The sequence below is a fragment of the Metopolophium dirhodum genome, chromosome 7, assembly GCF_019925205.1.
Source record: "Metopolophium dirhodum isolate CAU chromosome 7, ASM1992520v1, whole genome shotgun sequence".
NCBI classification, from domain to species: Eukaryota; Metazoa; Arthropoda; class Insecta; order Hemiptera; family Aphididae; genus Metopolophium; species Metopolophium dirhodum.
The window spans coordinates 30,430,296-30,442,431 of record NC_083566.1 but is presented as its reverse complement, the minus strand read 5'-3'; the positions used below and the strand labels follow the sequence as shown (position 1 = coordinate 30,442,431).

The window sequence follows — 12,136 nt, the reverse complement described above, 5'->3', positions numbered from 1 at the left end:
CTGGTAAAGACTAAAGACTATACTATAATATAGTGAATAGTGATATCAGTTCAGTGTCGACCACCGCTATGTAAGGACATACACGAAACACATGTTGTGTTCGCGTTAACGAGATATTTGTTTTGTAGTATATTGTATTTGTATGTACCTTAGTCGTTTTATATCTATAAACGTTTTTACAGAATTATATTTTCAAACAATCTTTCCTAATCGTCTAGTTCTCGAATTTATGATATTAAAATAAAAAATTATAATTTTATTAATTTCAAAATCGATGTGTGTTGGCTATGAAAATAAATTATTAAACCACAGCTTAAGTATATTGCAATCACTGCAGTCTGATGAAAACTACTTTCAACGAATCACATTCACATACGAATTATGAATAATAATTGTTCAATACTTGTCAACTATATTTCTATAGCTCTGAGTAACACTTTACTACGCTGTGGAACAGTTTTGTATGTTAAGTCTATTAATTACTTGTTACAGTTTTCACTTTTTAATACGTTTCACAAATATTATATTAATGTCTGCACACAATCGCCCGACGTTTAACCCTGCTGCGAACGTTTTGCGAATTATTGTCCCACCAAATGTTTGTTAAACTACGTTGTAATCAAATGTTTCAAACGTTATAAATTATAATATTATATAGCACTACGGCACTACAGCTTTAACCGATGAGGTGTCATTTTTATATTTCTAGTCTAATAGATTATATTTAATATAATGATTTAATAATTCTCGAGTGTTAATTTCTAATTTATGATTAAATATAATTATTGATTAAACTAACCTTTTGTCGTTTTGAACGCATCACAATAGTCAATTCATATTTTGAATTAAATATATGATGTGGAATAAGAAGTGGGTATAATTGTTTTCGCCTTACGATTTAAATGCTTTCCGATCTGGCCAGACGCGACGACCTTTCTATCTACGATCAGTATATATTTATTGTGTATCTACCTCTCAGCTTAAACAGTAAACACATTAAAGTATAAGTTCGATAATACAAATTTAACCTAACCTAATCATTATTGTGTCGATGAGCCTTTTCCATTATTTTATGTAGTTAATATTTAATGACCATTAATAAATCTTCCACGAAATCAAAAGATTATGACGTAATATAACTATACCATATATAGTATAACTATGTACACTATAATGTAGGTAGTTACTTAAGTTATAAGTTATAACATACAAGTAAATTACAATCTACTTTTCTTTAGTTTATTCACCCACTTTAGTGTGTACTATAGTTTGATTAGTATTATAGTATTTTATTATCGTGTACTCGTGTTGTCTGTACTCTGTAAATCAATAAAGAAAACATGTCCTCTGTAGGTCGATGGGTGATAATAAAATCTATTACAAGATTAGTCTCGAAATAATACACTACAGGTAGGTAAAGTACGATATAAATATATAATGGAGACATAACAGTCGACTAAACGTGATTTGAATCGATATTCGTCCTATTGTGATCGGATTTTCGATTTGTGTTTGCCATGCACATTCATTAATGTCTCCGCGAATATTTGCAACCGTCGCGTTGCACCGCACGACTCCCTGCTTCCGCGGTGCACAATAAACGGAATTTGAGCTGAGAGTTTTTAGATTTTTTTTTTCACTTTCTGTGATCTAAATAACGCAACCCGCCGCGAGTCCGGGTTACAATAATTTCGTAAAAATCGGTGGGGGCCGGTGTTTCGATTAGTTTTTATGCGTGCGTGCGTCTTGTAGACATTGCAGCTGTTGTCGTGTAGAAAAAAAATTAAACACAAAACCAGATGCCTTGTGTTTTTGTTTTCTCGTATAATAATATCATGTGCGAGTGTACGTGTCTACAGGCTAGTAAAAACTCGCGGCGACCAACAGGTAATATATTGAAAAAAAAAAAAAACTCTAGACCGTTCCCGCGCGAATTTCTCACTATGTTTAAATATATTTAAATCTCGCGGGGTGTGACGGTGTATACTTCACCAGTTCAACCCTAGATATATCGCTATTATTATTATTATTATCATTATGACGAATACAATGCGTCGTATACGACGAGCTTATATTATTATGTATACTAACCCCCCCGACTTTAATCGATCCCTTTTTTTCTCTCCCACCCATCCACTGATATTATATTGTTCTGTTGAACCGTTCGCTCCCACCGGTTTATTATTAAATATACGCGACGGGATTTTGTAGTGGGGTAGTACGCGCGGTCATAGTGGTGGTGGTGGTGGTGGTGGTGGTGGTGGTAGTAGTAGGTATTCGTCGTCGATCGTCGTACAGCAGTTGTATTGTGTTGTAAAAGAGGGTCGTTGCCGCGACGTGCGTGCTCGGTGATTCACATGGCCGCCGTCGTTTTAGCCGGCATTGTATCGGGTCGCATATTTTATTGATGTACAGAGTTTTTTAGACGTCATTATAATACGATCGTGTGTCCGTTTTAGACGCGTCCGAGAGCCTGAAAAAATTGCTCGGTGAATCCAAACAACTGTTTCCGGATCCCGTGCACAGAAACCAACAGCCGTCGTCGCACGGCGTCTCGCCGGACGCCGCTGCTTCCGTCTCCGCTGCGGCCGTGCCTATGGACGCCAAACCGTCGGGGCCGTACAACCATTCGCTGTACACATCGTGAGTATACTTGAAATCATAGGCCACATAGCACATGTTGTTATAACTAATATGTTATTTAGAATATAATGTTATTTAAAGTGGCGTGTCGTCTGATATTACCTATATAGCTAGTACTGTTTACATTTTTTTGCTTATAATTGTTAATTTTATTTGTCATTTAACATAAATCCGTTTTATATTTATCTTAAATTGGGTCTGACACGTACTTTTCAACACAGAATACGGTAGTTTCGGTCGAGACAATTACTTCTCATTCGGGTGCTGGTCTTTGTAACGATATTATTGTTGATTTTGGGTACTATATGATATTTTTCTATCGTTGTTGTAGGTACATGGTCAAACCGTCGGTCAGAGGGTCTAACATAATGCCGCAACCGCAACAGACGCAACTGATGCAGGTAGGTCGAACGCAGTTGGATATTTTACCGTCCGCCTCAATCCCTTTCTCTTCTTCCCGGCGGAGGGTTTTTTTTTTTGTCCATCGTTGTTTACCTAAAATATATTGTTATCGCAGGAATCGCAACAGTTGTCGTTATCGCCACCCACTGACAAGGCCCGCCGGAGTTCCACGTCGACCAACGTCATATCGTCTGACACAACCAACTACGGTTCCTCAAAGTGAGTTGTGTAGTGTGTACCTACTGTGTATTACAGTAATACTATTATACAACTGTGGTGTGCTTTCGCTCGCCAAGTTCGCGTTTTGACCTTTTATGATACTTACGACCTCGGCGTGTCTGTAGGGCCGACAAGACCAGTAGTGACATGTCTGTGGATGAAGACAGCTCGTCCAGTGAAGAAGACGAGAAGGACAGTAGTTCGGATAGCAGCTGTAGCGACAGTGAGAGTAACGACGAGAAGAAAGACACCGTCCCACCGGCAACCGTTTCACCGCCCCCGCAAGAGGAACAGGAAGAAGAGCCCAAGTGGTATCTGAAAAACTTTTTGAAAAAGAGCACGCCCGACACGAACAACACGACAAGGACGTCACAACAGGTGAGAGTTGTTGCGGTGGCTTTTCTTGATAATGACATTAAAGTCTATCAATCCGCGACCCGTTGTAGGATCGTAGTTCGCCAATACGGTGTATGTAATATTATGTCTTTTTCACCTGTAATTTGTACGCTATCGCGGGTACAACCGACACAATGAGATTTGTAAGTATCTTTGGGTAAACCCTGATCCACCGTTGATAATCCTGAATAATAATTTCGATAATTTTGTTCGTCACTTCAAACTTAACAATAATATTCATTGCCGTTTTCCACGGTCACGCGTGATAAACATGATATGAAAATATATACTATAATATATAAGTATTAAGTACCTATGTAAACACACGAGTGTGTTTTATCATCGAAAACCACCGTTTACAGTTATCACGTGACGATTGTTAAAACTAGTCTAAGTTTAGGACGAATGCTGCTGTAGTGTTGTAGCATTCTCATTGGAGCTCATAGTTATTTCTTTGAATGTTTTTATTATTGTTATTTTATTTTTTATCTTCGCCAGCTTTTAAAACATTCTTAATAATATCGCTATTTTTTAGTCCATGAAAATTAGTTAACCGGTTTATAAAATATAGTTAAACAACAACCACAGAAATAATAATACAACTATAATGATTGTTATTTTCATAAACTTTTAAATCAATTTGGGATTGACAATTAATGTATTTTTATTCCCTACAAATTTACATGAAAATATAAAAATTAAAATTATAAATAAAATGTATTTATTTTCATAGGAGGAACCTGTTGGATTGGGCGATCCTAAATCAAGTCCAGGCTTTCCTACGCAGCGATCTGAGGTTGTTGAATTATTATCGGAAATGTCAGACTCAGACTCTACCCACAGTGATAAACAAAAAAGCCAATCTGATTCATCATCTTCATCGTCTTCATCATCGTCATCATCCGAAGACGAAGACGATAAAAAGAAAAAACCTCGTGACACTAGTTGTGATAGTGATTCATCCTATAGTAGCCGTTCACATCCATCATCTAAACCAATAACGGACTTACACAAGAAATACTCAGCTTTAGCAAAGTGTGAGAAAAAGGATCTCAAGAAATCATTAGTAAAACCTGCTAAATTAGTAGAAAGGAAATCGACACCAGTGATAGTAAAAAAAGAGGAACCAATTGAAGAACCAGTTGCAAAAAAGAGAGGTCGAAAGAAGGGCCAAACAAAAACTCCTAAACCTCTTCCGCCATCAAAAATCAAGTCAAAACCTTTGGTTTCATCAGATACAGAGGATGATGAACCGCCAAAACCAGTAAAGATAAATGAAAAACGAAGAGGTCGACCACCAGGTAGTATTAAAAAGTCAAAAGTGGTATCAGCTAGCAGTGAATCGGAAGAATGGACTGATAGTAGCCGAAAGAGTCGGAAAAAAGATTCCGAAAAGAAGTCTTCACATTCAGTAAAGAAAACACCATCTTGGGAAAAAAATCAACCTCAAAAACCTGTAGCTCGAGTCAGTGCTGCTTTGCGTCCACCACGGTCAATTTCGAGCAGCGCAGATTCAGACTCCTCTGATGTAGAATGCAGGCCGCCACCCTTGTCAACAGCAACTGAAAGTCCACCCAAACTTGATGTAGAGGGAATCAAAGTGCAAGATAAGAAGAAGAATGATACTTTAAGGAAACTTTTTATAACACGGCGTGAAGATGGTGGGGCCAAGAGTGGTGGAAAATCTAAAGGTGGAAAAGGTGGCAAAGGTGGAGTTATTATAATTGATAACAATGAAGCAATGCGCAATGATAACGAACGTGTTATATCTCCTGTACCAGTCATTCCACTTATACCTAAAGAACCAGAAGGCCTAAAGACTTTAAAATTATCTGTGATATGTAAAATACCATTAAGTAAGTTGCCACCTAATTTGAATTACTTGGTGAAACCAGCAAGATCTGAAGAGCTGAGAACCTGTGCTGATTTAGCAAATACAAGGCAAGATGAAAAAAAACAAAAGCATAGACATCATAAACATCATCACAAAGGCAGTCCATCACAAACCATTTCAGGATCAGAAAAATCTAAGTCCAATGAATCTCCAGCTAACACTGCTCCGACAACTCAGCCTCTTCTCCAACAGCCTTCTTCTGATGGCTATTCCAAAGGCATGATGGATAATGTTAATGTATGGCGTAAGCCAACATCTGTTTGTGCAGTAATACCAGAAGCAAAAGTTAAACCCCTTGAGCACAGGTAATTTTTATTGTTTTGAATTGGCATAATGTAATTGATTTAATTGTTATTAAATATGTATATTTTAATTATAGTACCATGTCATACTTACAACGTCCAGTTGCCACCAGCGGTTTGATTCACGGCCCTTATGAAGAATCATCTGAAGATGAAGATGGTGGACCACCTCCTTTCCTTCCTTATAGTACCACCTCTGTTCAAATAATGGACCCTCGGTATAAACGTTCACTGGAACTAGATCAATACTCTCCTAATGCGTCCAAAAGACGAAAATTTCACAATCCAACTGGGTCAGCAACACTAGGAAGATATGCTACAGGAATAGTAAGTGCATTTAAACAGTTACAAATTAAATAAGTTCAAATTAACTACTGATACTTTTCTATATTGGCCAGTAGACTACAATAATTTTTTTTTTTAAATTATGTTAATTTACTTTTTAGTGCTTAACTTAATTTAGTGTTATAGTATGATATTAGTTATTATTAAGTATGAGGAGTACATTTAACATATTTTTTTCTATATTTTTTTACACATACTATTTCAAAAGTTATTGGACATACTGTATACCAGGGGTGGTCAAATAGTTGATCACAATCGGCTGGTCAATCTTGGACGATGTCTCAATCTCCCTTGTTAGGATTTATTAATTGTTCTTGTGCATTTGTCATTTAATAGATACAGTTATTAAATACATAAATTTTGGTTTAACCTGTTAGTGTGAAATTGAATTTTCTCACATGAAAGTTATATAAAAGCTGAATAGGTACCGAGCTATACTTTCTGATGATCATTTAGACTTTAGTGCAGCGTCTTTGTTTGGCAGTTAGCGACTATTACTGAGATTATAATTAACTGACCATATTATGCAAATATGCAATGACACACTTCTAAGTCAACATTGTAATGTTCATACATTTTAAAATTATTTAAAAATTGAATGTGAAACACTCGTTTATATAACTTTACACTTTTATTTTATTATTTATATAAATATATTTATTACTAAAATAAAATAATTTTTTTACATTAGTCGATTCTAAAAGAAAAAATATACCCTTCAGTAGATCTTAATCAAAAAAAGTTTGGCCACCCCTGCTGTATAATATTTAATAGTAAATTTAAGTTATAAACTTAAAACAAAAAGAATAAAAATAATATAAAACATTTTTCATAACATTTTATATTATATTAAAATAAAGAGTGATAATTTTTTGAAAAAAAAAATGGAAATTAACCCTTTCACTGCTCCAGATGTACTAGTATGTCACTGTATTTTATAATATTCTCAATTTCCGGCAACCGTACAAGTTTTGAAAACCATGGTTCGCATTATTTTAAACTAAAATAATTAGATTATAATAACAATCTCAAATAAAAAATCTTAAAAAAAAGAAAAAAACAATAAATGTTTTATTTTATGTAGCATACACTGGTTGCAGTGGATAAATAGTGTAGCAGTGAAAAGGTTAAATAAACATTAAAATAAGTAAAACTCGAAGCTGTAAACTGGAGTGCGCCATTAGGTGTAAGTTCAAATTTAAATTGTGAGAAACATTCAGTTTATCAGTTTTTCAATATTGAGATGTGCAGCCAATCATAGGTGCAATTTGGGTTAAATTTATGTTGACTAAAGTGATCAGTGGTGGGCTTATATTATCTTAATATAAATAGTTACCTATATTCCTATAACATAATACACTTTAATCTATATTATTATTCTGATAGGTAGGTACCTATGTATTATTATTATTATTATTATGAAAATGAAAATGATAAGGTCTTAGAAATAAATTTATCCAAATACCTGTGGCATAATATTATAGTCAATAAAAATTTGATGATGCTTGGCACCCCCAAGCCCCCCCAAATTGCGCCTATGCAGCCAATTCATTATTGTTTTATAGATAAGTTATAAGTTTATAACCTACATTTTTTCTTAGTTGACTGCTGTATAACATAATAATTAATATAAAATAAATAGTAACTATAAAATAACAATTTATTGTTTGTTTTCTATCAGGGTGACGGATTAATAAATGATATCTTGGTGGATCGCATGCATGAAGTTCCTGTACAACCTCCTCCCAGACAACCATCATGGCGCATGCAATCCATGCACCACCAGTATCCTCCAAGGAAAAGATTCTTCTCTTACTTTGTAACTGACTTGTACCCCGAAAACAAGTAAGATCACTAGAGAAATATTTGCCTTAATTATTATTTACAATATTGTTAATTTTTTATTTCAGTATGCACCAAGAGGTCCCGTTGAAGGAGGCACAAGCATTGACCAAACTAGCAGAGTACGAGCCTGATCCCATTACTCAAGAAATGAAATATTTGGACGGTATACTGTGTTTTGTACTTAGTGGACATTTGATGGAGAATGATGGGACTAGGGAAAGAGCAGTGCTCAAGATTTATAATGACACTGTTGACTTAATTAAGTATGTATTTTAATTGTTCCTTCTTAACATGTTTTCTTATGTTTTCTGATATTTTTGTAGAGTTATTTGGTCAAAAATATACAACTACCGTGCAGACTGTGATCACGAGGAGCTAGACGAAATATTTGAAATGGCTGATAATCCAGAAAGGGATAATAGGCTGTTAATACTTTGGTAAGTACATGTTACATATTCAAAGCAATTTGATTATTTTTTGTACAAATCAATAAGTTACTAACTATTTGTTACAGGATGAGGTGTCTTAGTTTCTTGCGATTAAAATTGTTTAAACTACTTGTATACCAAAATCGACAGAATTTCAAGACTGTTCAGCAACATTTCCTGAAGGTAAATATTTTTATTTGAAGTATTTGCATTTGTGTATGGTTCTAACTAAAATTTTTGGCCAGAATGTGGGTTCAAGTCCCATTTCACCATCTCCATCACCAGCCAGTTCTGTGGAGAGTCACTCTTCAGGATACTGTAGTAGTAGCATTACACCCAGTGGTGGAGCTGCATCTGGGGCTGTGACAGGTGTGATCGGTGTTCCAATAGTTGTGCACAATGCTATTCATTCGCAGCACATATTGTATTGTCATTTGGCAGCAGCACATGAAATGTGGCAACGTGCCGACCTTTTAGTTATGCGCGGGAAACATACGCGTAAGATATAAAAGATTTAACTGTTTAAAATTTAGAGTGCACCACTAAAAAAATTGTCTCCTTATTTTGTGTTACAGAATTCTTTGTTGAGATGGACCGACATTGTGGACCTCTCACACTGCATAGTACCGGCCATGATCTCACACTGTACGCTCGCATTGCCATTTCCCGTATGAGATGTGAGTTTAACATAAAAAATTACCTTCCATGATATTAGATGAACACCTCGGAAGCTAAGTCATCGCACACATAAAATAAAGTACAGACCGTACAGTCTTGTCGCATTTCATCATCGTCTTGGGCTTCATTGTAACGAGGAATTTAATTTCTATTTCATGCAAATTGTTTATAAACTACTTTATAATATATATCCTGTATATAACTCATGTACAGCTACTTCATATTCTCTTCAGTATATTCTGTGTATTTTTTTTTTTTTTTAAATAATTTTAACTTTGAAAGATAAATTATATTTTGACACAAAACACTATATAAAAAAAAAAAAGAAAAAAAGTTATATTAATATATATTTATAATAAAAAAATTATATATATATAAATCATATATACGTAAAATATTAATTAAAATTTGGTTCTGAGCAAGACTCTTAAATAACAGTCTTAAAAAGCAAATTTTGGTTTGGGTATTTAACATGGGATTTTAAATATTATACGATTATTATTATTAATTTTATGTACTACGTATATATACGTCATTAATACGTATTAATCTTGTAATCTTAATCTTTTGATGACATTAAGTTACATATTATTTTAACCTTACAACTTTTAAAAAATACCAAAAAAAAAAAATGTAATTAAATACTAAATAGTATATCTGTTTTATGAATAATTATAATTAAAAATGTAATGTATCTATATATATTATATATATATATATTTTTTATAACGAGTTATAAACATCTGATTAATTATGTTGTAGAGTAAACAATAATTATTAATAATTTGTTTTGCATGTAAAACAAATTTTACAAAAAAATGTATAAAAGAAGATTTGTGTAATTAAAATAAAACAATTTAAATATATATTGTATAATGTATATACTATATATAATATATATATATATATATATATATATGTGGGAATTCATTCCTCGCTTAGTTAAATTTACCTGGTTGTTGTTTCCAAGTGGTGTTCTAACGCTCGGTCAAACAATCTAAATAATAAAAGAAATAATAATTTTTTTTGTTAATTTTAAGAGTTACCTTTGTGTGGAGTAAAGTATGTAGTAGCCAAATGTGTACAAAACGACACCAACGTTTAATTATTATTATAAAAATTTTTTGTTTTGATTTTTTGGATGAAAGACTCGTCTCTAGAGCATCGGTAGGGTCGATCAATTGTGTTGTCGAGTTTTGTCTTTTGAACGCACTAGGTCGTGCAAAAGATAAAGTGATAAATAATATTTTTTTCTTCTATGATATTTAATATAATACTCTATATATAATAAAATTATAAATGTGTATAAATACTAATTTTTCACTCTTCCCAATCAATTTTTTTCTAAAAACTATCTTAGAATGAGCTTTGTGAGTTATTATCGATTATTAATATAATAAATACAATATTATTGCAAAAACTTATATAATGTTTAATAATATACACAATACATATATATTTTATAAACTTTACGTGCTTTCATAAGTAGTAGTGTTATATTTGTATTATGTATCTACACGTGGTCCGGAGATTTTTTTGTTGTCAGTTTTTCAACAATTTTTCTGACCCGTGAATGTGACCAACAAATTCGTTCAATTGCCTTATGTTGTTTTAAAACAACGATTTAGAAAGACTTATATTAATGCCACAAGTTAAAATTTATTTCATTTACATGGTTAATAATTACATTTAATTATAGTCTTATCATTAGACTGTAACATTTTTTTTAGACAATATGTGTATAAAAGATACAAACAAAAAATTTTAAACAAAACCAAAGTCTGAGTCATATTGCCTTAAAATGTAATCGATAATTTATATACTATATTATGATATTCAAAATGAAATATATTTAGTGATGTTTACATTTAGATTTAAAATAAATAAATAATAAAAATATTCATCCCCCTACCTATTTACCCAAAAAGATTCTAAACAAAAAATGTAGTCCCATTTTACTTTATTTGTTGTTTTGTTAGTGTTTAATTTATTATAATTTTTTTTTTTTGTTATATTATAATATACATACAAACAGATAAACATTACCAATTTCCACATGTTTTAGTTTGTAATATTATATCATTATTATTATTATTATTATTATTATTATTATTATCATACATTTTTTTTTATTTTAATAATTCCGTCACGCACACAAAATGATTAGTTGAATTATTGTGTTATTAAAAAATAATTATAGTCCGAACAGTATTTTAATTTTTTTCTTGTGCGATTTAAATGCAATTATGTTATTACTTATTACTATACTATACTACTATTATTATTATTATTATTATTACATATTATTATTATTAGATATTGTAAACCCTGTCCGTCTGGCACAGCCGACGCTCACGGGTCGATCCCGTTACCTTAATTTTTTTCTCCTCCGTATCCGCCTCCTTCCCGTTGATTTATCCCAAATACGGTTAACTATTATAATATTGTGAAGTAAAAAAAAGATTGTTAATAAAAAAAAAAAAAAAAAAACTGCAATGGATTATTAATTATTCTTATATATAATATTATTATGTTAAGGATAGAAAAAATTATATTATCATTTAATATTTTTATGTTATACCTATAATTTATAAAATTTTAAAATTAAAAAAAAAAAACAAACTATTTGAAAAATATATATATGAAAAAATAAAATAATTTTGTGTTGACTTTTTTTGTGATACATTCGTCGGCGACCGCTCGATACCAGTTACCACCATAGCAAATATATACGACCACCAATGTACATTGTGCATACTTATTTACTAAATTCCACGACAATCTAAAATGTGTTGTCATGTTCTATTCCAAATAAAATACAAAAAATTGAAGATCAGATCATACTCCGGACTTCTCTAGGCGCTTTCTGGTAGCTTTAAAACAATGGGTGCCAAACCTGGCTGCTTGGTGATGACCAGTTTTCGTTTGCTACCCGATTTACTCGTAAATGGAACAGTGATATGGTTTTTGGATCATACACGGCT

The 12,136-nt window shown here is 32.4% G+C and overlaps 1 protein-coding gene across 5 annotated transcripts in view; it reads left to right on the top strand.

Moving 5' to 3' along the window:
• LOC132949747 (AF4/FMR2 family member lilli-like) overlaps positions 1 to 11,807 on the top strand; it is a 159,045-nt gene extending 147,238 nt beyond the window's left edge. For all 5 annotated transcript variants that reach the window (XM_061020795.1, XM_061020792.1, XM_061020793.1 and 2 more), the window contains 12 exons: positions 2,460 to 2,643; positions 2,975 to 3,044; positions 3,161 to 3,264; positions 3,390 to 3,642; positions 4,394 to 5,859; positions 5,934 to 6,183; positions 7,883 to 8,046; positions 8,112 to 8,309; positions 8,370 to 8,483; positions 8,561 to 8,657; positions 8,720 to 8,972; positions 9,050 to 11,807. In XM_061020795.1, the coding sequence (XP_060876778.1) occupies positions 2,460 to 2,643; positions 2,975 to 3,044; positions 3,161 to 3,264; positions 3,390 to 3,642; positions 4,394 to 5,859; positions 5,934 to 6,183; positions 7,883 to 8,046; positions 8,112 to 8,309; positions 8,370 to 8,483; positions 8,561 to 8,657; positions 8,720 to 8,972; positions 9,050 to 9,183 (3,287 nt within the window). In that variant the 3' untranslated portion in view covers positions 9,184 to 11,807. The remainder of the gene's footprint in view (positions 1 to 2,459; positions 2,644 to 2,974; positions 3,045 to 3,160; positions 3,265 to 3,389; positions 3,643 to 4,393; positions 5,860 to 5,933; positions 6,184 to 7,882; positions 8,047 to 8,111; positions 8,310 to 8,369; positions 8,484 to 8,560; positions 8,658 to 8,719; positions 8,973 to 9,049) is intronic.
• The last annotated feature ends 329 nt before the right edge of the window (positions 11,808 to 12,136 follow it).